Source organism: Phasianus colchicus, chromosome 8 (genome assembly GCF_987193195.1).
Source record: "Phasianus colchicus chromosome 8, bPhaCol1.hap1.1, whole genome shotgun sequence".
NCBI classification, from domain to species: Eukaryota; Metazoa; Chordata; class Aves; order Galliformes; family Phasianidae; genus Phasianus; species Phasianus colchicus.
In genome coordinates, this window is record NC_143443.1 from 18771376 (window position 1) to 18799052 (window position 27677).

Below are 27677 nucleotides of genomic sequence, written 5' to 3' on the forward strand. Positions count from 1 at the left end.
GGCCATCTGAACCTGTGGAAAAGTGATCACACACATATCACTGCTCTTGCTCGTTTGCTCTTTTGCTCACAAGCACAGGGAAGAGCAAGCAAGAACAGACCCAGTGGAGCCTGTGGCTACTACAGCTTTTATGCAACTGTACTTCTGATACTATGCCTAAGGACGCTCCCTGATCATTTAATGCCTTTTAAAAGACCATATTTATTTACTGGGAAGAATGGAAATCTCCCCACTTAGATCACAGTAAAAAAATCTGCAAATGAAGTGCTGTTTGGAAGGGAGTTACAGGGAATTGCCTGAAGAAACTGAATGGGAAGTGCCTCAAAAACTGTCAGGAGCCCAATCTGTTCAAAGCAACATGGGTAACAGATAGATGCTAAACAGCTCATGGATACACCCAGCTAGCTCAGTACTCCCTACCCAAGCACATCAGTTCTGCCTCAATGATTTGGCACTTCTCTTCCCGAGCTGTCCTGGAAACAAGGCAAAAAAACGTTAGCAGAGAGCTGAATGGCATCAGAACCGTGCAGGTTATCCACCATGCCAACATGCCTGGACCAGATGAATTTCACAAATCAAAAAGATTTTGGTGGAAGCAGGCTAAGAAGCAACACCTTCTATCCCCTCTGGTTCAGAATGATGTTTTTAGGAAAAATCTATTTGGAGCGCTATTTGGAGTTAGCTTAAGATTTTCCTGGCAATAATGACTCACTAAGATTATGGCTGTTTGCTTTAGGCTGACTGCCTCAGCAGTGTTTTAAAATTTCAATTTATGCCCATATTGATTCTGATTTCAAAATGATCACTTCTTAGCCTCTGTTCCTTGCACAGGCTGGGTACCAAGCTGCTCTTCCCTGTTCCTCCCTTCTTTTTTGCACACACAAGTCATTCTCCTGAGGATGAGCCATAGGGCTAGGCAGATTGCAGCAGTTGCACTGTGATACTGACAATGGCTCCAAGCAGATGTAGTCCCACCGAGGCCAGACTTATAGCCACAGCTTATAACCCCCACCTGCTGGTTCACAGGGCTGAGCCCTGTCACACAGCAACATCTTCCAAGAATACCAAATCCCTGCAGCAAAGCAGCAGCGAATAGCACCTCTCTAGGCAAAGGATCAAGCAGTGAGCAACTGCTCCCCAGATTCCAAGTGCAACCTTTAGAGTCACACTGACTCATGCTGGATGTCTAATGCTTAGCTCCAAGCCTCCACACCCTGTTGTGTCTAATACATCATAGCTTCTTACCACAGTGGGGCAGGGAACAGCTTACAGCCAATAGACAGCATTCAGTAGGATGCACACACCTCATCATAAGAGGCATCAGAGCTAAATAATTATCTTCCAGTTGCATCTGACAGAATAGCATTACCTTTTCTGGCCATATAACAGCCCCCTCCTACAATGCCTGCTTCATACACAAGTGGGGCAGACACCTCTCAGTCATGATCTATCTACAGAGACACTGCTGTCATGACACATGCAGTAAGGGAAAGAAGCAACACTCAGTCAAGTGCCTGAAGCAGAAGAGAAAACAGAGGGAGCAAAAACTGTCCTATGCCTCCTTGAAGAATTGTCCTATACGTGTATGCATACAACAAAACTAAAAAAAAAAAAAAAATGAATTAAGACATTTTTTGTATCCATCTTTCTAATAAAAACTTTGTCGGTATGGGTATATCCTTAAAAAATCCTGATGATTGTGTAAATCTGTGTACACACACATTTATTTTGCTCAATAAAAATATTGAAAGTTGGTGCCGGTGACTACAAGCCAGTTAAACTCAATTCTCATATCCTAGCTGTTACCACTTCCCATGTAATACCATTTTTAATAAGAATCCTTTGGGAAAAACAAAGGTTGGTACAAAGATAATAAACCTCTTTCCTGTAAAACCTTTTCTTCAGCTTAAAACCTGAAATGAAAACCTGCACTTCAACCTCCTAGCTATGCCTCAGAAATGATTTCTAAGGAAAATGCACAATATAAATGCTTCTCCAGATAAGCAAGTTAGATCTCTCAGATCCCCTTGATCGATATGTCTCAGCTACAAGGAGTCCCTTTTCCTTTATACAGAGCCCTTATTTGGACTGCTCACTAGAAAAATGTCATAATAAAGAGACAAGCAACAGAACAAGAAAAATACAAGGAAAGTGTTTCTCTATTAGGAGTAAATCACATCGTTAATTTTTATAGCGCTACAAGCAAACTGCTCTCAGTTTTGTATCTACCTGGAAGTAGAACAATCACCTTTCCTGGAAAAGCCCACACAGCAAACATTACAAAAGCAAGCTAAAAATCTACATGAAATCATGCACTCAGGTAACCCTGCAAACAAAAGATGCCAGGAGGAAGCAAGCACTTCCTTCATTTGGTGTTATTAAAGTTATTATTTCAGTGCAGATGAAAAAAAAAATCTTTTTGTCAATAAAAACACAAATACTGGAGCATTATCCAGCTGCCTGCATAACTAATCTGGAAACACAAATACACACAGATTCTGTTCCTGTTTGGCTTTGCATTAGATATTCCATCCCCAAGCAGAGCATATGCTTCATGTTTAAAGGGTTAAGCAATCTCTCGCTTAGTTGGCTTTAGTGAATGTAAAATGAAAGATAATAACATACACTGTATCTTGAACCAAAAATGCATACAGCATAATAAAACCCCTGTGCTAACCGACTGGCAGTATAAATAGATCCATTCCCACTGCTTCTTAATTCAAAATAAATCCTTTACTGAAATTTAAAGCAAAACAGACAACAAATACACCAAAAATATGACTTACCCTTTCGGAGACACTTGCTTTTCTTAAGGTATTTGGCAGTAAAAAACGGCATGGCTGCAACACTGAGGTTTCAGCCAAAGCTGACCTTTTATTACCAAGTGCTAAGAGCAGAATGACTGGACCAAAGAGAGAAAGCAAACTATTGTACCAGATCTTTAAAATGTTCAATGATGAGCAAGGGAAATTCAGAGTGGGATAAAGTATGTCAAGTTGCACGGTGGGGATTGCAGATATCTTTCTGCTCATTAGCACTGCTGTTCGAGTTATTTAAAGTGTGCTCGGGGGAAATGAGGACAATTTCCATGACAATATGTGCAATATCATATAAGGAGGAAGCTTTATTTTCAGGCAGAACTTCTGCATTACTCAGCTGCTACAGCAAGCAACAATATGTTGAGAAGGGAAAAAAGGGAAAAAACCCATACGGTTTGGATAACATAAAAACTTGCTTCTATTAACTAATTCTTGCCCAGAATGAAAAATGAACTGCTATAAAACTCATCTCTCATGTCATGTTAGTGGGTTATCCCCTGATATTGTCCTTACACATTAGAAGCCTTGCTAAGCAGTTAAATCATCAGGAGCTTTTCAGTCCAGGTAGTAATCCTACTACTCTATGCCTCAGTTTCCCTGCCTTTCAAGGGTGGCTGACAATGCTGTCCTGTTTGCATTTGTAAAAATGTTTGAGGTCATTGGGCAGTGGGTGATAAGAACAAGTGCTTAACCTCTCTGCTTTGCACTTCATGATTACAGCTGGTTATTTTCCCTCACATTGCCATACTACCTTGAAAGACCAAAGACTACAAAAATATCTCCTGCTTCTATTCAGCTGGGATGACCCAATCTGGAAATTCAGTCTCGTTGTTTCTGTTGCTTTCCTGAAGAACTTAAAGCACCTTAATGCTGACTTCATATTCTTTCTAATTGCAAGGACACTTAAAGGCAATGACATTTACTCATGCCAGTGCTCCTCCCAGTCATCCATCTAAACTTCACTCAACTGTAGCTACTGCCTGGCACAGTTTCTCAGTGTTTCAAGTCAGCTTGGGTGTAACAACCAGAAGATGAGACTCCCTCTCCTAAAGTCCCAGGCACTTGTCATGGAAAAATATGTAAAAGCAAAACATCTGAGTTTCCATGAATGTTTCAGCTCTTGGCTTTTACTGCTCCCAGTCTTCGGGAAACTATCAAGTCATCACTGCACTGAGGTGTAAGAAAACCAGTTGCCTCATAGAGATAACATTTATAATCTCTTGTATGAATGGATTTGAAGTCAGCCTTCTAGATTAGCAAATCAAATAATCTGAATGGAACTAGTATTATTAGTATAATATATAAGAACACATAACTCTATAATGAAATCTGTAGAAACTAAGGCTGCACTGCACAACACAGACAGCTGGTAGCAGAGCTATCTTGAATAGCCTGTCATCAGTGCATTAATATTTCATTTAGGAAAGCCAAGTTTCCTCTATACTGAAGGCAAATTCATTCAGCAAGCAATCTGAAAAACTCTATCATAGCTCAGCATTCATAAATCCTGCTGTGCTGGATACATGTCATTGTTACTGCATCATTTGCGCCATCATACCAAACCAAGCTCCCTTGCCACATCAGTTATGGATGACTGCTGCCTGTAAACCATTGCAGGCTGGGGCTGGACCTAGGATGGGTCTTGGGTGGGGAAGGGGGTGTGGGCAAGCCAGTTACTGTCCTGCCCTAGGAAGAAGAACGACACCTTCTGCTCAAGAAACTACAGTAGTCTTTCTCATATTAACGTGCACACATCTACAGGAGGCAGCCCTGCTAGGGCATAGGGTTTGGTTCAGATGATCTCCAGAGTTTCCTTCCAACCTTTAATACTCTGAAATTCTGCATCTATTTCATCTGACATCAGACAACATCAGGCCCATTTAGCTGGAACACATTTCTCCTCCAAAGACGGGAAGAAGCCACTGTGTAAGTAGGGAAGGAATTGGTTTACTGAACTTAGTCTACATTATATTTAATCTGGAAATAATGCCTGATCCTAATATCTTATGTCATCAAAGAAAAAAATACAACTCAAAATTTGCTTTCTTATCTAACACAATTATGTCATTCAATTTTTTCCATGGAAATATCTGGGGGGACTTTCTGCTACTACTCATTCCTTCCAAAAGACCCAAACCAAAAAGATTTATACTAGAACCTAGTTATCTTGAAGGGGAAACTCAGTGTTATCCTCATAGAGTTCATCCCTCACCCACTCGCCACTTCCCTCCACTGTCATTGTTTGGTACATGGGAAAGGACATTAAGTCAATAGAGCCCACAGAATGTCCCCTTTCTCCCTCAGCTTCCCCTTTGCCAACCAACATGTTCCCCAGACACTGATAGGCTGAAGACTTTGCAGAAGTAAATGTGCCTTTCTGCTTGCAGTAAATGAAAACAAAAAACAAAAAACACAGTAAAACCACAGCACCCCAAGGGAATTCTCTTCTCTGCCAGGGTCAAATTTAGACTAATGCAGTAATCCCTTCCAGCTGCAGAGAAAACTGGCCGTTTAATGACCTTGCACAAAATCCTACTGCTTTCAGCTCCAGTACCTCTATGTTCTGCCTCATTTCCAACCCTGTCCTTGGAGCTAAAAGCAGAGGTTGCTCTCCTTGTAATTTCCAGAGAGAACTTTGGACTTAAACCAACATTTCTCTCTCTAATCCAAGGCAATGAAGTACAGGCTCTACTCCACTCACCACCTCTTGTTGACACAGATCACTTTGAGAGACTCCAGGATCTTGCATCTTTATAATGGGGGAACTGTTTAGTCTTTTCCCTCTGGTATTTTTCTGTTGCCCTGGCACAACTTTCTCTAATGAGCAACTAGAACAGAGAGAGATCAGATGAGAATTTATACCCAGACAAAAATCTGCAGACATTAAGAACAGACTGAACTGGATCCAAATTCTTAAATGCATCATTCACTCAGCTTTCAGTCTGCTTCCTATAGTAACACTTTCAGAAAGGACTAGATATAACTGGGACTACAAGAAATTTAAATATTTTTTTGTTACATGTTAACACTCCAAAAACACAAACTGACACTGATGGCAGAATGCACACAGCATGCAATCTTTGCTGTTAGCAATGAGCCAGCCAGAGCAGAGAAAAGCACCTAAGACTCTTAACACTACATTTTCTGTAACAAGTTTCAGTTTTAGGTTTCAAACTGACTTACTAAGAAAGTCATCATAATCTTCCCCATTTTGCAAGATGGGAATCAGGGAAAGGGATCGTAATCTTCTGTACTATCAAGAGATAAAAAGGGAATAAGATAAAGGGCATTCTTCTGAACGTACGTAAGTGAGCAACACATAGGGGTTTTGGTTCCCTTTCTCTCTTCTGTGGCCTCTGAAGATGTCACCATCTGAGTGATACAGTGAAGTGATACACTACAGGCACAAAACCTGTGGCTTTTTGTTAAAGCAGGTAGCTGTGGCCACATGTTGGAATTTTTATCCAAGTTACAGTCTTGGGGGACTTTCTGCTGTAATTTCCAACTTGGGCAAAGTTAGCATGAAACTCCAAGAGAACAAAGCAGCAATACTCTTACTGTCATGATACAGTTACGTAGTAAGATCACATGGCTCTCATATCTCTTAAATGCAAGAGGCACCAGTGACTGGTGGAGCAGCAGGAGGATCTAAGGATGCAGCAGATGCCCTTCAGCACTCAGCATCATAGCAGCAAGCAATGGAGAAGCAGTTTCCTCTTCGGCCTCCAAGACCAAGTCTGGGGCTGGAAGGGGCATGGCTTTGCAGCCCAACATGGTGCTTGCCAGGGGATGGCACAGTCCTCACTGGGCAAAAGCTGTCATGCTCTGTGAGTCCTTACCAGGAGGGATACCAGTTGACTGCTGTTAGGCAGGCTGGGCTGAGCCTTCGTATTACCTGCTTTTGTTTTACCAGATGGAAGAAGTAAGCTCTCAGGGTGACCATTTATAAAGACTTCTCCTTGCCTGTACAGCCACAAATGATGAGGGAGAAATTTCTGTCTGTTGCTGATTAGGCTGATAAAAGCTGCTTTTTCTCCTTTCAGCAGCTTAAAATGCAGCCTGCCCTAATACAAGCAGGGTCATTTTAGTCTGTGACCACATACATGAATTGTATCTATAGAACAAAGGAATTTCAGGTCAGTAAAAAAATCCTGTGGCTACAATATTCTCCTGGGAAGATGCCATCTCCATATGCTTATTACAGCCACATAAATCCCACCCCCTCACTTGCCTTGAGCAAGTAATTGTCTTTAAAAGCAAGCAAAATAATTATTTTTCCAACATACTTGTCATCATTAATTATGGCCAGATAGCCAAGTAAGAGTTCATGCCTGGGCTTTTAAATGCTTGTAGCTAGTTAGCATGGATGCCTGTAACACTACTGCTTTTTTGCAGTGTTAACATTAACATACTATGGCTTCATTAAATCAAGGCACTCGCTGATGAGCTAAGGCTGATTCATTTGCAGAACACTAAGACCTTTCATGTTTATCTGTCCCACAGCAGAACAGGTTTTAAGGGCTGCACAGTTTATGCCTGCACTATGGGCATATTCAAGCAGCACTGGCTGTGTTTCTGAAGTCATGTTCAAGCAAATATGTGCCAACAAAGTAAGGATTTACAAACCGTGAAAGCTGGAATATGCAGGAATTTGCCAGAAGCCCACTGACTTACAGGCACGTCTTTGCCCCCTGACCACTTTTGCAAAACCCTGTGACTGTAGTTTTTAAATATCTGATATTAATTTCTATAAATAAATAAATATTAACTTAAACTATAGCCTAGTTCTGTACTTCTCACTGAAGCTTATGGTAATTTCCCTGCATAAAGACTACAAAATTTGGCTCACCTTTCCTTTCTCCTCTGGTTTAACAAGTGAGGGGGGAAAAGAAACAGAACAATTTGTCTTGTATGTCCTTTTCTCTATTCTGCTTATGAGGGCTTCTTAAGTTTAAGAGCAATGCATTGAACAGCCACTTGATACAGCAGACTATGATACTGTATGAAGTCCAGTGAAAATCTCCAGAAAGCATTTTAAATCTTAATTCATTTTTAAATGGCAGGTCTTCAAAATAACAGTGACTTGTTTGGCAACCAGCTTACACAGAATCTGATCTCCGAATCATTGCCACCCCAGGCTTCCACAAATTTCAGTTCAGCTGACCAAATCATGAGACTGGCTTCCAATCATCAGGATTTTTTCATTTTTATCTTTAGTTTCTGAGCCTTTATAGATCCTACTTGGCAGCTTTATTTCAAATCCACAATCAGTAAAAATGTATATATTGTTATCTATTAATTAAAGCTACTAGTTTTACATAACTATGGTATTAGAATTAGGATTTTTAAAGGAAAACACACACAATGAGATATATGTAAATCCAGGCCTAAGCATTTCTGTCATCTGAGCAAGTAGTCTGTCTTTACGACCTTTGTAAAGTCAAATCTCAAAGTAGGTGGATTCAGGTTTTCTGAATAGGCCAGACCCAAGATTGTGTGTCAGGCTCCCTTGTAAACATGCTAAAGAGTCCTTGCTCTCCCTCCTCACTCAGGATCAGTCTAGCATATATCTCAGCCACAACAACACACACCCATCATTGAGCTGCTCCATCTCCCTGTGATGCTAGGATTTTTAAGGCCAAGTTGTATCTTTCTATGAAGTAAAATAACCTGTATTCCTATGTGATTGTTCCTATGATGTTTGAGAAAAATATGCTCGAAAGGGTGGGGGATAAGTTACCCGTGTCCTTACATCACTACTGCACTGAGTGTGGGACCCCACAATTTGTTTGCCATGGAAAATTTATGTATAGACAAGAGAGCTTGTTATATTTTGCTTAATTCACTTCAGAAGTGACATACATGAAATTATGTAGGTTCCTACAACACAATGAGGACAAAAATGTAGCTATGGCATTAAGTATGAGATCTACGATATATGAGAGTTTAGTTAGAAGATACTGATAGAGTAATACACTTTTACTGGTGGAACTGAGAACAGAGCATGCTTGTAGAGATGCAGGGTAAAAGAGGACAGGATAAATCACTGTGAACCTGCAAACATTAGGAGGAGAGGGAAGAAACTTTTGCTTATATCCTCAGCACAGGTGCAATTCCACTCCTAGTCCTCCTAGCCAAAGAAGTTTAGCATTGATATCTCCATTCTCTGCCCCAAACAGGATAACAAAAACAAAGACATGGATATGAGAGCCAAATAAATGACTGCATGTGTAATGTAACCTAGTAACACAGCTTCTATGTAAGCATCTTTCATCTTGGAGTTCCACAGCCACAATCACCCAAGAACAAGCACCCAGCATCATGCAGTCTCTTGCTGCATCATCCAGCAGTGATGGTTACCATAAGTCACACACAGCCTTGCCCCATGTGTGCCATCAAGAGGATGATAGCCAGGGGCAGCAGTTAAGAGAAAGGCTCTTTTTCTCCCTGAAGTGAGCTCTGATTTTCATCCCCATTACACAATTGCTTCTCCACAGTACCTCAAGCATACATAATACAGCAAAGTGATCCCAATATCACCATGATAACCACCCCAGGCTTTTAGAGGCAAGGGAAAAGAGAGGAATAAATGGTAAAATGCAAATCAACCACATACTGAATTTCAAAGCTGCCTTTAATTACAATCTCTTCCTGTTTCCTCCGGTGTTTTGAGCACTGCTTTAAGCAAGCCACACTTGTAAACAGCCTTGATCATCTTGTTATGTTTATTTAAGTACCTCGTGTCTGCCTTGACAACTTATTGGCTTCAAGAAGCTGAAATCTAGGCTACAGCCCAGCTGGGGCATCAAGGTACTAATACCTTCAGTGTTTGCATTTTCACAGTCCTCCACTAGGCAGGAGGCTGAGATGGAACTTTTCCTTTCCAAACAAAAGCATGAGGAAACAAACACTGCAGGTTCCCATCCTAAGCCAAAGACAAGTGTTACATTGCTGCTTGTTTGTGACCTTCCTCCCTTTAGCCCCAAGTCTAGGCCAAGATCCTTTCTGTTCTGATGATTCTTCCTCGAAGCAAGGACTCAACAGACAGCCTTCTGCTTTCCCTTTCTCCTACCCAAGCTGAAAGCAGGAGAACACCCCCTCTTCAGAGCAGACAATTACAATAGTAATTGTCCCAACTAGAATATAGGCTGATTCAGTCAAATTAAAGCTGCCTTTACTGCAAGGTGCAGCAGGGGAAATGTATACAGCCATGATAGAGGGTCAGATTTTCAGTAAGTAGAAGTCAATAAGATCTTATGATGTCAGCAAAGCCTAATTTACCCATAGCTGAAGATCTGGCCCCATTTCTTTCCTGTGCATAAACTACAGATGATAGTTTCAGACCCATTACATGAGCTTCAGAGATACATATACACCAGCAGGATTCCAAGGGACAATGCAGAGATAGCAGCACAGACTGAAGAAGTGCACTAGCATGCCTACAGATCAGATTAACAAAGCCAAAGATATACTGTCACAACATCCCACAGTCCACACTTAGCAAAATCATCACATGAAGACAGATAACTGATATCTAGCTGCTGGCACAGCCTGCTGCTAAGGAAGCTCTGTGGACTAGAGACCAGAAAGGAGTACTGTAATGTACAGTCAGCTTCAGGCTCTGCTACATAAAGAGTCATCTCCGCAATAGAACAGATCCAGAAGAAATGAAAATGAAAGCTCTGCAACTGCAGAAGGAGAAAGAAAAAAAGAAAAGATAAAAGGCATTCCAAGAGGTATTTCAAGGAGACTGGAAGTGTTTTTTAATTCTGGGCAAATGAGTTAGGCCAAAATTAAAGCCACTTAAAATACGAAATTATGCATACATTTCAACTTTTTTTTTTCTGCTGATGTATGTGTTTCTCATTTAAAAACTGATCTACAGCAAAATAAAAGTTAAACAAAAGCAATAAGTAAGTGCAAAGCTAGATGAAAAAAAAACATTTCGTTTAGAAGTCAGCAAATTGTCTAGGGATGACCCAAAATAATTTTGTTGTTGCTTTTCTGAAAAATAATTTCAACTTCTCTAATTTTCCCAAGGAAGCCTAAACCAATATCTTTTCCCAGATTTCCTCCCCAAAGATCATTATTTTCCTAGAAAAAAAAGTGTAGGTAAGGAAAAGAAGAAGAAAAAAGAATTTTGCTTTTCTAAGTGTTCTCTGGATGAAGCCCTTTGGATCTCTCCTCTGCTCAGGAAAGACTTTGCAGCTGACATTGTTAAAGGGGCTCAGACAGCTCCTTTCCCAGAGGAGCTTGAGATGGAGAGCAGGAAACATTTCCAGTCTCTGTGCTCTGAACTACTTTGATCCATCATGCACTTAACAGCTCTATCTTTCACACCGCCAGCTTCAGTGATAAGGACTGTCAACATTTTGGTCATTCTGCTAGTGTAGACAGGTCTATGTGTGTGACTGCACCATAACAAATGTCAAACTCCCTTTCAGAATGAAGACAACTGTTCCCAAAATGCTTTCCTACCTTCTTAATCTAGATTCCTTGCTTTGCTGTTTCTTCCCCATTCCTCCAGTACACAGTGAGGTTTCAGAGCACAGCACCAGGATGTCTGCATCTTCAGTCCTGCCATTCATAGTTCTGAGACATACTGGCTATTTTTAGGAGCTCCAAATGTGCTGCTGCAACCAGGAAGTGTGAGAAAACTTTCTGGAGTCATCTTTTCTCCTCAGATCTTTTATGCTATGTTAAGTAGAGCAGCTGTAAGTAGTACATCAGCTGAGAATGTTTCACTGTTCCTACCTTTGACACTGCACAGTGGCTGACAGTGCAGAACAAGCACCACAGGGCCCTGTCTGCCCACCGCTCATGGTCATGGAGCCACTGCACTTGCTCAGCTACAGGTGTCATTGTTGAAACTTTCTTCAGAACTGTTGCAAAAGGAGCAAGAAACAAGAAGTCTCTTGGATCAGAGCACCAAGCCTAAGGCCAGAGGCCAATTCCCAGTCTGGGAATACTGGGAGACATTGCTGGTATTTGGTCCACTCCAGTGCCCCCCCAAACAGAACTAAGATTGCTGCTTGGCCTGCAGGACCTAGCACAATTCTGTCATTGTAGCTTGGCTCACTGATTCTGCTGTATTTATCTGTGCACTTAACAGTGGGTTTGCTGTATAAGCACTAAACTGTTCTAAAGCTTGTGCTAACTCTACCATAAAGAAGAATCACGGGTTGACAGTGCCTTTGAACAACGGGGTCAAGTTTACATTCCCAGCCAGTATATTTCCAACTAATTATAAACCTTTACATTATCATAACCTATATTTTTACAAGCAGGCAGAAAAAAAAAGAGGAATAATCTATGTCATTACTGGCATGCGCCAGACCATTCATCCAAACAAAAATGTAAGAGATAGGAAGTTGACTAATTAATACTAAGGTGGGAAGTGTGATGGACTTCAGAGGCAGCACTGGCTTACAAACTGCAAAGCATTTCAGCTAAATGGATTGGGTTGCTGTGATGAGATTATAAAATAAGCAGAGGAGAAAAAACAAAACAGCAGGGGCAACATGCTCAGAGCTCATTTGAGTACCATATCCCATGGCTCCTCCATTCCTTATGCAGTAACTTAAATTGCCTGGAAAACAAACATTGCCAGAGGGATTCCAAACTGTCAGAAGGACTCCTTGAAAGGCATTATTGCACACGGCACACCGAGTCAGAAAAGCAATGTACAGGAGAGACTAGAGAATAGGAAAGTCCAACAGAGTGCACCAGTTCTGCACTCTGCTGGAAAGTGGCTTTGTTCCCCTTGCCACAGCTTTCCTTATGCAAGATGGAGAAGATGACAGCTTCCTATTTCTGTCTTGCTTAGCATGGCAGGAGTTCCACAAAAATGAATGCTGGCTCTGTAAGCTACCAAATCACTGAACAAGGCATGACTGAGCTAGATCAGGCACAGACACAACCACATTTCTGTCAAATTAGTGAGAACACACAATAGAGTTTGCATCAGCCTCATGCCAGCTGCAGCAGAAAAGATAACCTAATTCAACGTAAAATTGCTATGATATAAGCAGACCATATCTGAGTCAAAACAAAACTTGCTGTTTAAAGCCTTGAGGGGGTGAGGTAGTTTTTTATTGTTGTTTTTTAGTTGGCTTGTTTTTGTTGTTGTTGAGTTGGTGTGTTTTTTTTTTTTTTTTACTACAACTGAAACATCAAAATTAATTTATATCAGAAGAGTACTTGAATCAAATGGTTGCATCCTTACTAACAGCTCTAAAATCAAATTAAATTTTTGAAACAGCCTCAGACTGTCAACTGTTCAGTGCACATTAAATCTCTTGTGACAAGCCACACAGTATGAGGCTTTAGTTGCAGCTGTGCTTCTGGTGTTGTATTTTTGTCTGCATTAAGGTCTACACACATCCAACATTTTTCTCTCCCTAGAGAATACACCTTGTAATGTTTAATTTAGTATTCAGATAACATCTTCATGAAGATCAGTAAGTAGGAAAGTGCAATAGCATTTGAAGATAGTAAAAGTGCTGCAGACTACAGTGAAGTAGAGTGAAGTAGAGCAAAGAATCATAGACTGGATACCAAGACAAAAATAACCACTAGAGATATAGCCCATTAAGAACAGTATCTTATATTAAAACATTGCATACGTTATGGAAAAAATGAATCCTGGCAACTGTATGAGATGACAAAGAATGGATAATTAGGAAGGAATTTGTATGTGATAAAAGCAGTAAAGAAAGCACCATTTGAGCTGCAAAATAAGAGACCTCACAGCATTAGCACCCTCCCAAGACATTATTTTGCTCAGAGAACATGTATGTTGTCACAGTACTATATGCCGTAGGCCCAGCTGAACACCTTCCCAGCCTTATGGACACTTTCCCTGCCACACGTCTGAACCAATTGATTTTATTAAAACTGTAAAAACTCTTAATTTCTGTGAACACCAGAGGTTGGCGTTTTCAGCCAAACTACCAGTTGACTGGGTCTGGAGATCCAAAACACTTTCCCCAACTGGGGGTATGGGCTGAAGACAGAGCAATCAACGAAAGCAGTGGCAGAACAGTGCTGGACAGAACAGGAATACAGCAGCCCCCCAACCAGCCTTAATCCCTGTGGCAAACTCAACATAACACCACATACGGTGAGCAATTTAATGCCCCACTACTCAACCTCACTACTTCAGTGCTGTTTCCTGATAACCAGCAATGAGCTCGTAAAGGAATACATGGAAAAGAAGACAGGCTCTTACAGCTGTTCTGTTATTATACAGCATATATGCAGGCTAATATAAGCAGTTGGGTAAAGCTATCTTGCCTGCAAGGTCTCTCCCACCTTTAGCAACTGGGGTTGCATTTTGGGCTTACACAAAATACAGCGCTATGGGAAAACAACAGAACAGAAGGATAACGATTCAACGTAGAATCTATGTTTCTCTGAACTCCAACTACCTTCCTCTTTCCAAGATCCTCTCGCATCTCTTACCAGCCCTCACTAGAAGCCACAATAGTTTCATCTCTGCAGCCTCTCCAGCTTCAAGTGGTATAACTGGCAGAGAGCCATGCATATTTCCTAATCGACTTTATTAAAACCCTTCATTACAACATGTACATGCCACTTGCAAGTTCATGACAAAAAATGAACCTCTAAGGCTCAATTCTTACATTATTAATAAATCAACGTGGCACTATAAAAAAAAGAATGTCTTAGTAAAAACAAAATTCTCCCTTGGGTCACAGTTAGAAAGATTGACTTTACTTTGGTCTTGTATTCTAGCAGCTTCATTCCATGTACAAACCATGCTGCTTGTGAGTAGATTCTGCTTTCACCGTACATTGTACAGTAAGGAACTTGGCACAAATTGCTACTGATGTCTATAGTTTTACTGAATAAGGATTTTCTCCTTCTCTGTCCCTCAAAACATTCTTTTGTAGTGTTCATCTCCAACCTTTCTTGGTTGTTGTGACAAATTTCAGTCAAAATCTCTTAGAGTCAGTCCTTTCATCACCCCCATGTGTTTATATATTAAACACATGTCCATTTTTAACTATATAAGGAAATACATGTCGGTTTTAAGAGTTATATTGATTGTTGTACTCCACCGACCCACTCCTTCCATTGAGGAAAGAATGCTCCCTCTAAGAGACAAATGATCTCCTGAGAGGTAAGCTCCAGGGCAGTGCCAAGCACACTGTCTGCTGTCTGGATAGACAATGGCTGTCTTTTCATACACAGAGGCCATCAGCATTGCAGAAACTACTGATGCAGTTAATATTTTCACCTAAAGAGCACCAAAACTCCCTAAGTTTACAAATAGCCAGAAGTCCCTGGATCTTCTAAAAAGCTATTTAAAATACATTTATTTGTTGCGAAGTAAATAAATTCTTTCATCCTAATGTCTCTTTCATATTCAGATATTTTCAGGGTAGCTGGCAAACCTAATAAAACTTTCCATTCTCATAGGTGTGGCACTGCTGAATTGGCAACGACCAATGTTACATGAGCAACCCAGCACAGGAGCTGTGGGTAGCAAAAAGCAACAAGACTGCCTCTTCTAAGCAGCATGGTTTGCTTTCAAAGCTTGCAGTTCAGGGTGTCCAATAGCCCTCAGCAGGAAGCACGAACACACAGCACACCACAGATAGCCCACAGTGGATCAAAGGGGTCTCAGATCCTTCCATCCTTCTTGGATTATTCTTCCCATTTTATTTATACAGCTTCACCAGCAGCAGTATAAGCATAGCAGCAACAGACTTTCTGAACGATCATATCCACAGATATTTTCATTTGTGTACTGTAGCCAGCAGCTTTCAAGGTTTTGCAGACATGCAGGATCACAGTAACAGAGCCTATACATAGCAAACTATACAGTTTCACATTTTTCCTCACAACAATCCCATCCAACCAAAAAATCACTTTGGATCAGTAAAAAAAAAAAAAAAAAAAAGAACCTATATCTTGAAATTTCTTCCTTCAGGTGAAAAAGAAAATACCCATGCAATTGCTATCACTATCCAAGAGAAATGAAAAATATCATTCTAGAATGAAAATTGTCTTTTCTAATCATTTAGCACATTATTTTCCAAACTTGCAGCAGGTACATTGAGAAACTTGTCTTTAAAATTTCTTCCCTTAACTTTAGCTTTTTATTTGCCAAAATCATGTGCATCCGACTTTAATGATAAATGTTCTTTTTTGAAGACAAGCTACACCTAAACATTCCTTGGTTTCAGAGCAGGAAATCCTAGCATTGACATTTTGCTCACCTTCAATACTCCCTGATCCCAAGTCCTGTGCTCAAAGCAATATTAGCACTGAAAAGAACAGAAGTTCCATGAGTAGAGCACTTCAAATTGAGACTCAGAGAAGATCAGCTTGAGTCATCTCATTCACTAACCAGTCCTGAAAACAGTGTTGCTGCAAGCAAGTCTCTAAAAGCTCCTCAATAATGTGGAGCAGTATTGGGATTAAAACTTGTCAGGGAACTCTCTCCTGGAGATAGCAAACCCTCTATTCACCCCCACTTCCTTGCTTCTATCTCAGCTGTCTCATGTTCCTCAGGCATTGAAAGTGGAGTGGGAAAAGCTGAAAGAGAATGTAAAGTAAATGAAGGGATATCTATTAATAACTGCTGAGGGGAATGTATGACAAAGACCAGGCTAGATCCAGAAGAGCGAGAAAAGGCAGGGTGGGCCTGGCATGCCAACAAAGACTTAACATTCTGAGAAAGAAACTTGGAATTGAAAACACTTAAAAAATAAACCCAGTCATTTCTGAATCTCTCTTATGTCTGCAGTTGCAATGCTGAATCTCTGCCCACAGCAATGCATCTGGCTTTCATCCAAAGATTTCAAAGTCACACGGATCTTTTTTTCCCCTCCTCCTTAGCTGTCCATCATTTTTAAGCATTCCCACAGATGTGATAGAAATGATTGCTAGGAGGAAGCAGCACTTGGGCACTCAGGGACTGCTCTCTCACATTTCCTCACAGCTGGAATTCCTTGTAGACTTTGGCACATTTCCTTGCCACCACCTTGTCTGTTGGGCTGCCCTTTGAATGGGTACAGCTATCTGAACAGATCAGGACTATTTCTAATTGGGCAAAAAATGGATTTTCCCATAAGCTAACATGAAAACAGGCAGCTGTTTTTTATTGAAAAAAAAAAACCAGCAAGTCTACTTAGAGTTAAGGACCATAATTCAACGAATAGTTTGTTACAGACAGCGACAATTGTCAATGACAAGCTGCACTTCAACCACCTCAACACCATTTTCCTTATTTGCATGCCCTCAAACTCATGAAACTAACTTGACTGAGAAGCTCACTTTGTAGCACTGCTGAGAATACGGCAAGCTCCTGGAGGGGCAAAAAGAGCAGCCAGCAGACCTGGTTGTCCCTCATCAGTCCAGTTGTAAAGCACAAGAACCACCCCAAGGCTTCCCAGTCTGTAGACAGCTCACAACCTGCTGTCTGATTTAACATCAAAACACAGTGCAACTTGGTGGTGCTCAACCACTCATCCAGATGGGACATCACCTCTTTTAGAAGCCCTTAAGCATTGCACTCTCTTTCAAATCCTTATCATGTAATTAGAGATCTATCACATAATAGGTTTGTGTCACAATGATATCTCACAGTAGGATTTGGACATATCAATTCTGATGTAGGTATCCCATGCACATTCCAGCACATCAATTAATGTGCCCTCACTGCATACTCAGTAGTTGTTAGAATTTTATTCACCCAAAAGATTTCCTCTTCTCACATACTGGGGAAAAAAATCTGTGGAGCCTCTGGGTAGGAGCGCAGCAGGGACAGGACTACCAGAATAACTCATCTAAACCTCGACCCACTTCCTTTCCACATCTGAAGAACCACCAACAAATAGGATGGTGGGGGAATGTTCTGGCCTGTGCAGTGTATGCTTGGCATCCCTGGATTAATCTTTTTGAAACCTCAGGCTGTCCTGTCAGTTTAAGAAAGCTGTAAATACAAGATAAAATGCCCTAAATTAAATATGCTTGTCCAAACTGTGAATATTTTTACTTTGGCTAAAGAAAGATTTCTTTTCTCCGTCAGTTTTCAGGAAAGAACCGAATTTAACTTGCTTATTTACATGCCACTACACAATTTGCCCCAAATTATACAGATTATGCCTTCAATTTTGCCTTTCTCAGCCTAGTTTATGAACTCAGTGCCTGAGATGTGCTAAGGAATGGTTCATAACTCCACTGAAACAGCTGGAACTGATGTCACAGCTGAAATCATAGCAGTAACAGAACTCCGTTGTGCTGCATCACTTCAAATACAAAGCTGTAGTGGAAATATAGCCACAGCAGTGACCAAAGGTGTGCACCAAGTCTGGGCCCCAAAGTGCTAGGTGCTGTCCAAACATGCAACTGGCAGCCTACCATCTACTTCTTAGAGGTAACAACTGGCTGAGACAAACAACAACTAAAAATAGTGCAAGGAGGGAGCAGTAGCTAACAAGGATATGCACGGCATTTTTAGACTACAGGAAGAGACGGTCTACATCCTGCAGAGCTTATCACTAACAGACTAGAGAGTGGGCAGGCAGGGAACTGCAAACAGACAAAGGGAACAGTGTGCTCAAGTTGCAGAATAGGTACCAGGAGAGCCAGCAGTAGGAACCCATTGTTCCCTTCTTCATCATACACCCTTCTCTTCTCACAGCACAGACCCCTGCCATACAAACATACACATTTGCAGCAGATCTACTCATTGTTTCATAAACCACTTAACTCCAGTTTGCTGAGCAGCGCATGCAATTAACTTCTGCAAATGCCTTTTGTGGACACTGCAAATTAAACACTATATGAAGGGATTGGAAGGTGTCTCTACTAAACTTACCTACCAAAGGAAAAAAGAAATAAGTAACCACTTTGAGCCAAAACAACTCTATGATTAAGTCATCTATTATAATAGTACATCTGCAGCAAGAAGGAGTAAAGCAAAGCAGAAAGCAGCTTTAGGCTAGCTACTTTAATTTTTTATTTTCATTTATTTTTATAAGTTACTTTCTAACTTGGAAGTGCTGATTCTTACAGTCTTATCAATCAATCAGTACTGTGGTGAACTTTATAAAACAAACAAACCAAGAAAGTGCCACTGCTGAAGGCCAGCTGAAAAGCTGAACTTGAGGTAAAACCAGAACTGATAAGAGAAAGAGCTTTCAATGCAAAATCCCATTATGAAACACTTAGAGCTCATCAGTGCTCACTTTTACAAAGATTTAACTAAATTGGCATAAAAACCAATGCAGTTAAATAGATGCAGCCCTTCAGCATAGCTACAGTCAGAGTACATTAAAAGTATATCAGCATGACTTGGTTGGATAGTGAATTAACAAAAATCAATATCCATTTAGTTAAAAGGGTTTAGTAATAGAGTGCCAACCCGACAGAAACAACAACGAGTTCTAACCATTAACATTATTTTTTCCCTAGACTACAAACCCTGACCCCAGCACTATGACAGATTTGCTGAATAAATTAACTTCTGAGTTTGATTCATAAAACCTTAATGATGTTCATCTCAAGCAGAGTCAGAGTCACAGTTCATGGAAAAACCACTATGCAGTATCAATCAGGAAAGGTTAGCTAGACGTTTCCTATCTCTGGCATCTGTGCTTCCCCCCAAAAATAAGGAAGTAATGTTAGGAGGAGCTCAGCTACAAAAATCTCCTTATCCCTTTGTGGAGCCTACAATGAAGATACAAGCAGGACTGATACAGTGCAGTTTCCTCCTTCTGGCATTCCTCATGTGCACCCTCTTGTGGAAAAAAACAAAAAACAAAAAACCACCATTTCCTTCAAAAACAAACCCCTCACCATTTCCCTCAAAAACCTATACACATTAAAGATATTCAGTAAACAACTTTATGCATGAGTGGACATACACTGCTTAATCAACACAGAAGAGAAAAGAAAACAATAACTATTATGAAAGAAAGGAGGCTTTCTGCTACCTCTTTCTATTACATGGAACACAACCATATCACTAAAAAATCAATAACGTAGTCTTCATTTTTGCTTCCCATATTGTAGTACCAGTTTGCATTTGGCAAGAATCTAGTGTCTACTACCACAACAGGGAGCAAGGACTGCTGCAGAGCCACAGAACAGGATCCATGAACTGAATTTATCATCAGCATCCACGGAGTCTCAGAGAAAGGAATTTTAAGAACCATGGCATGTCAGTACCTGTAATGAGAAGGGTCTTTCAGGACACACATCTCAAAAGAATAAGCATGTCCTCACAGAAGTTACAACATTACACTTACTCTGTTTCCCCTATTTTGTATTAGCTACATACAACCATTGTCAAATCCCCTCAATTAGGCATATTCGTTATGCAAGGCAATCCAACACTCCCTCCAGAACTGGGATCAGGAAATAAGGGTATCAAAGCAGGGGACAGACACATCTTGAAAAGTCTGCAACTTCAAACAGCGCAGGGATGGATGAGTCGGGTCAAAGACTGAAAATAAAATGTATTCCTCAGCAACTAGATACTGTCCAGTCTTTACAGTGTCATACTTAGTACTAGAGAAAAAATGAAAACCTCACTTCTAGTTACAACAATTTTATTCTTACTGCAGAAGTTATGCCATTCAAAGCCTTCATGCTAGGTGGGAAATTTTTATTCTAGAAACCTGTATTATAATACTCAATTTCTTCAAAATGCTTTTGAAATTTGTGCTTTATTTACACTGGATTGCCTTCCCTTCCAGTGAGGACCATTTAGCCAGATGTAGAATTTTGACTTAACCAAGAAAGATTCCTTGGAAGAAACAAACACAGCAGACAAGAACATACCACAGGCATAATTCCTTCATGCTTTCCTTCCTTTATGTAATGTTTGTGCACTGATTATTCAAATAGTTGATCTAGATGTCTCCCATAAGACTGGAATGTCATTACAGCATAAGAACCGTTTCAACACTGAACACCTTCATGACTGTCTGGACTTTCTAGCCTTAGACTGACATCAGAGATGTCTAGGAAGATCTTAGCCCTACAGAAAGGTAAGGACTGTCCTTAAGGACAAGAGCCCAGCCTGCAGCTTTTCTCTCTCAACATTTTGAACAAGTGACACCAGAGAACGTGCAGGTGTCCTTTCAAACATGCATACAACTATTAGATGACCAGTCTGTTAAAAATAATAGCTGAAGCCTAAAACAATTTTAAGCCAGTGCAGGAGGGGACCACAGTGCAAGCAAAGCTTAACATCACAAGAACAATCCTTGAGAGCAGCACCCTTCTTTCATTGTCATATAAAGACTACTGAATGAAAGACTACTGAATGCATCACTCCAGACTAACCTTCAGCATTATTTTTCAATCCTGTCATTAACTGAAGCAGTTTGATCCAGAGCTTGTTAGTCAGTTTGGAGCGCTCATGTTTCCACAATATACAGCACACTCACACTTTACCATGTGTCTTTTCTCCAACATACATTTTTGGCCTACCTTAGGCTAAAGGTCTTAAGACCTACAGTAGAATTCATGAAGCATAGAGTTAGTGTAGTATGGTTAGATTGCAGCTGGACTTGATGATCTTTAATGTCTTTTCCAACCTGAGCAATTCTATGGGTCTGTGACTGTAAGCGTTAGAGGGCATGCAGAAGCATTCCTCTATTTTCTCTAGATTTGGAGAAAACAAACAAACAAAACACACCAAAACCACCTCTCAAAAAAACAAAAAACCCCAGCAACAACAATAAAAAACACATCCAAACCACAGAACCATAAGCACAGTAAGGCTGTGGGTCCCCCGGCGCAACTGGAGTCATTTTCATGAAGGTTCACTGGACTTGCACCAAATCTGAGAAGTCATCCCTTCAGGTGATGCACACTGTATTGGTCCTCAAATCCACTATCAACTACATAGTAGGATTGGTCAGAACCAGGGAGATGTGGAGGATGCAAAAAGACATCGGTACATAAGGTTCATTCAGAATTGTTTGGACAAACTAATGATTATGCCCCATTTACAAGTATTGCTAAAAAAAATCTGCCTCCTAGAATGGCTTCTCATACCAAGAGCTTTGGATCGAAGTTCAATAATTTATGTCGTAGAGAAGGACACCTCTTCTTTCTATTAAAACCATCTTAAGCTCCATGATAGGCTCCAGGTCTTTAAACTTTTTCAAGGCAAGAAGCAATTTAAGAACCAGGGTTTCAACAACAAAGTTTCATCTCCTCACCACGGACACTAAAGAAAGAAAATCTTCGATGGAAGCCAGCAGCCTCAGCTTTCTGATCATGAGGCACTGCTGGCTGTGTCCCATCAATCATGGCAACAACTATTTGCAAATATACAACACAGCAGGTCCATTAGGATAACGTCAGTATAAGAGTTAGCACATACATGGCACTTTAAATTACCAGATACTGATTAAGAAGTTAGAGAAATTATGAAGTAAGAGAAAGCTTTACATATTAAGTGGTTCAATGGCCAAAGATCTATCCTAACAACAAAAGCAGAACCAAAAGCACACTTGAAAAGAGAATAGATTTGCTGACAACTACAGCAGAAGAGCACAGATAAGAGTCTGTTTTCAGTCATCTCAGTTTGGTCTTTTAATGTATATTTTAGCTATTTCCAAAAGTTCTCATGGCTCTGAATTCTGTATGGCAACCAAGACTAGCTTAGCACACATCTCACATGTCAAACCCATACAAATGGTAGTAATTATGAAACTCCCTGAGGAGCAGACTCTGATGGACCCTTCAGTTGAAAGCCGTTATCTAGTCCATATTGATCACAATTAGCAATTTGGTTTTAGAACAGAAAAACAGATCTGCCAGAAAACTACTGGGACTACTACTCAGATCTGACTGTGCACAACATGCTGCCCCTAGGCAAGGAAGTCAGAACAGGAAACCTATACAAGAAACACAAACCTACCCAATTTCACATTAAGGGAGATTCTCATTGCTATGATTATTTTTAAGCCAGATTACCAGACCTCAGAACTCTGACTTTGATGATGACCAAGATATTTATTCTCATAAAGAATATTCACTATAGAATCAGTACTGAACGCTAGCCATGACACAGCTGCAGGAACATGCCTTTTATTAAATAACTCAAATATCAAAACCCCACTGTGGGCTGCTGAGACTGGCATATCCACCCAAGCTGTCATCACACCACATCGTCTCCCTGGGAGCCAAGCAGTAATAACTGGCAACTGCAACCTTAACAATGGCTTTCACTAACACTGACTGAGGATAAATCCCATTTATTGCACTACAAAATGACATGGGTTTAGACCAGTCAACTCTACTTCCTGGGATGATAAATATGGTATCTCATTGCCCTGTGGCTCACAAGGAAGACTAACAGGAGCAGAGGTTTTGTCAAGAAGCTGCATGCACAGATCATTTTGTGTTCTGCACAGCAGTACTGCTCAGTTCTAACACTGCACTGATGCAATTAGACTGAAAGTAGCTAAGAAGAAAGAGATGGAGCAAAACCCACTGTGCTGTAAGCCTCTAGATCTGTTTTCAACTATATTATGTGTCTTATTCAGCTCACCTAGTGGCATTACTGTAATGGACTGTCACTTATCCTGGTGATATTAAATTATTGTTTAGAACCATGTTACACTTAAACCCAGAAAGGATTTTTACGCACAGTATGAAGGAAATTAAAATCTGGACAAAAGCATATTATTTCAGGAGGATTTCACTTCAATGCAAAACTTTCTCAGTGTTCCAGAACAAAAGAAAGCCAAGACCCCTGGAGCATTACTGCTATTTAAGAAGAAATGTCTCAGTATATTTAATTTAATCAAAACTTATCCCATGTATTCACCCTGTGAATGAGCAGTCTATGCACCTTTTAATTCTCAAAGACAGCAAAGGGACTTGTTTAGAGTAGTCTACAGAAGTTTTCACTGATTTCTCTATCCTTTGGGAGTTTTGCATTCCTTCCACAATTGAGCAGACAGAAACAAATCTGCATTGTGATACAGCAAAACAAGGTTAAGACATTTATCTGCACTGCATTTAAGCATATTTCAATGGCAGACTATACAGTGTTGATCTATTCTGGAAGACAGGAATCTCAAGCTTTCTCCCACACTTTCCTAAGAGCACGTCACACAACTTCCAGTGTGTTACTTCTGTCTTCATTTTCAGAAGTGCCATGCCCTCCAACCTCACACTGACTTCAGAAGGCATTTTGAACTCTGTTTCTGAAGACCAGTTCCTTAACTTCTCAGCGTCCTCCTCTGTGAAACAGAAACATGCAAGATCTGCACTCCAGCTGAATTCTTTCTTTCTGAACACAGGCAAAAAACAAACAAACAAACCCATGGAAATGTGCAGCAACATTTATTTCCTACCATTACGTCCCTCTGAATCAACGGAGAACTCAACAACTGCAGACTTACCACAGCTGTAGAAGGTCTCTTCAAACAGTGCAGCTCTGGAAACCTGAGTCATTGTTCTAGCTGACCATGCCAAGAAACTCAACAGTAATTGCAGAGCAATTAGCGTGGCTAGTTTGCTACAAAATAAGTTTCTGCATTTGGGTGATGCTCAGTATTAGTGAAGCTACCCCAATCCACACTTGGTGGTTCACAGGTCATACAGTGGTTGGTATTTAGCTGCACTGATTCAAAATCAGACTTCTCTTTGAAGAAGCATTGCCATTAGTGAATTTGAGAGACCATATTCCCCGTTTTGAATCCCAGTTGAACTTCTATAGTCATGACTAAGTATGTACTTCGTCTCTGCCTCAGTTTTTCCTTCTGTAAAATACTAACATCACATTTCCAGAAACCGAACTCTTTTTATTTAAATCCAGCTGACAAACGATGAGAAGTGAGAAAATCTCTCGCAGTTCCACATGTGGCTAGGCTGCATTTAGGCAACAACATTTTAACACCATTCAACACAGTCATCTCCCCAGGAGAAAATAGCAAACAGCAATTTTACTATCACTGTAGCTGAAGTGGCTTCAAGGATGAAAACAACTCTTTCAGAAAAAAGATAATGACTTCCCTGAGGAGCTAGGAAGGGACAGTAGCTGATCTGGCAGTGCAGTACACAGGAGCATGTGTTCTCTTCTGCCACATGGTAGGAAAAAGAAAAAAAAAATTGAGGCTAAAACCAAAAAAGAATAAAGAAAAACATATATATATATATACACATATAAAAGGATTAATTCCTAGTATTAGCAAAATTATTCAGACATTCGGTAGATATATTAACCTGATTTTTCCAGAATCAGAACCTAAGCTATCTCTAGCTGCTAAAAAACATGATAAAACCTAATGTAGGGGTAGATTAGCTCCCACCTGCTGCTGCAGAGCCCGTTCACTTCAAAGACATCTGGTGTTAACCTTTGTCAGAGACAGAATACCAGACCATGGGTCAGATCCAGTCTAGCAACTGCTACATCTTCAGAAAAAGAAAACAACAGGCTTAAATAATTTGATAACTAACGGCTCGGCAACAGTTCAGTCCAGGCAAACTGACCTGATGGGGAAAACAAGCCTTGATCATGCTTTGTTTTATCCATTGTCTGAGAAAGGCTACTGCCACAGAGATTTTTTTCATCTATTGTTTTCCTTCTGTTTTGCATAATTCAGAAAGTAATGCTCAGCGCAGGATATATGAAGTGGGTAAATCAGCTTCAAAATCATGCCCAGAAATGAGTGCACTTCATTATTTTTTTTTTTCAGCAGAAGCAAAGAACTTCCAAAGATTGACTTGTATTCCTACATTCAAACATCCATTGTTCCATTCTGTTGTTTCAGAAGAATAATTCAAGTTCCTCTTCCCTTTGTGCCTCTCTTTTGTAATGAAGTGTGTCTCTACTATATTCAGCAGACAAACTTTTTGAGCAGGTGGCCAGGTTGCAAGAAGAAATCACCAGGTTGAGAAGCATCCAGTGGTGAGATTGACGTGCAGTACTGTACAGTGACAGGAGCAGACCAACAGCCCTGTCTTAAGTCCCTGAAAGAAGAAGCTAAGCAAGCTTCCAACTCTGAGGAAACAGGCAGCAATAATATCTGCTGCAAAAACAACACAGAGAGCTACAAGCAATGCAAGACTCCTGGAGTATGCTGAAAATAAATCCCTGGTCCAGCTTTTGGACAGACCATCCTGGTGTTCACCATTGTGGATAAGATCATTAAAGAGGTTAAGATTGGAGGCAGTCTGGGTTGCAGTGACTGTGCTCCAGTTGAGTATGTGATCTTGAGGAAGATGAGCCTCGAGTTAGAGGTGGAGTTAGGACCCTGAACGTCATGAGAACAAAACTCCAGCTGTTTAAGGAATGATGAAATCCCCTGGGAAACAGTGCTTAGGGACACAGGAATGGAACAGAGCTGACAGCTCTTTAAGGACACCTTTCTGAGAGCTCTCCATCTCCCAGCATAAGAAATCAAGGAGAAGAGGCAGGAAACTGTCATGGCTGAGCAAGGACCTGTTGGTCAAACTGAGGTGATAAAAAGAAAACAAAGGCAGTGGATGGGTGGCCTGGGAAGAATACAGGGATGCCATCTGGACACTCAGGGATGGGATCAGGAAAGCTAAAGTACAGAACTGAACTTGGCAAGGGAAGTGAAAGATAACAAGACGGGATTCTTTTGGTCAGAAGAGACAGGCAAAGGAGAACATACTTCCTCTGAAGTCAGAACTGGCTGCAACAGATACAGACGTATTCAGCGAGTTCGTTGCCTTGATCTTCATTGACATTCAGTTTTCCTACGACTCACATGTTCTTGAACCTCTAGGCTGGGATTGGGACAGCCAAATCCCTCCCACTGTAAGAGCAGAGCAAGTCTGAGACCAACTCAAGAAGCTAGAATGTATACAAGTCTATGGGGCCAGATGACACACATCGCAGTCTCTGAAAGGAATGAAGTATATTCTTCACTCAGAGTGGTGAAGCACTTAAACAGTTTGCCCAGAGAAATTGTGGAGGCGTTCAAGACTAGGTTGGACAGCATCCTGGGCAGCCTGATCTAGTGTCTGGCAATCCTGCCCATGGTAAGGGTGTGGGAGCTTGATAATCTTTAAGTTTCCTTCCAACCTAAACCATTCTATAACACCAATATTGTAACTCCAGAATCAAAACAGAAGTAAATTACAACAAAAAACAATTTTACTGTAAATCTCTAGGTCCACTGCTACTAAGAATAAAACAGTCCCAAGGTGTGTCTCTGGCTCAGACTTGTACACTCATGTAAGTAACATCTGAGTGCCCCTTGACATTGCTGCTGTTTTCAAGCAGATTCCTCTCATTTCCTTGGAATCTCATTCTCTTCCCTACAGCGATGGTCAAACTATTTTTTGCTTCCCAAGGGAGGACTGGATGTCTGTTACTTGAATTGCTTACAGCCAAGCTGGACAAATCACATGAGAATATGCCGAGGGGAACAATGCTGCATATGATTTCTCAGCATTCCTGAGAGCTGCAGACAGAAAGGAACTGATGGAGCCAAAGCCCTCCCTCCCACCATCCTTCAGTCTGACTCTTTGCTGCTAAAGGATGTCTGCCCTAGAGGGCTAATCAGCAAGGCACACACATTGGCACACACTGATTTTCCCACACAGAAAGCCAAAGCATGGATTTTTCAAAGCTTTACTTAAAGAGCTGGACAAAAAAAGACCTATATGCTTCAGTCAATGAGAGAGAAGTTTCTGATTCCACCTCTTAAATGCTTAAATATTTAACTTCAGGAAGAAGCCCTCCAGACTGGAAGAAAACCTGTCCTCATGGAGCATGAGGAAGAAACAGCAAGTGGGAAGGCTCAGCAAGGGTTTCCCTTAAGAACTGCACTGACTTCTCTCATCCTAACACTTTTCCTTGTCCCCAGAATAGCTCTGAATAAG

The 27677-nt window shown here is 40.7% G+C and overlaps 1 protein-coding gene across 8 annotated transcripts in view; it reads right to left on the minus strand.

Annotated features, from left to right (window-relative positions):
- The window catches only part of ARHGAP22 (Rho GTPase activating protein 22), a 148968-nt gene that overhangs the window by 54688 nt on the left and 66603 nt on the right, over positions 1-27677 (minus strand). Inside the window, exon 1 of one of the 8 annotated variants that reach the window (XM_031607681.2) lies at positions 2787-3348. The exons of 6 other annotated variants lie outside the window; for them this stretch is intronic. In XM_031607681.2, coding sequence (XP_031463541.2) covers positions 2787-2838 — 52 coding nt within the window. In that variant the 5' untranslated portion in view covers positions 2839-3348. Of the gene's footprint in view, positions 1-2786; positions 3349-27677 lie in introns of those variants that run through there. One more of the 8 variants, XM_090145173.1, reaches the window with a different exon arrangement.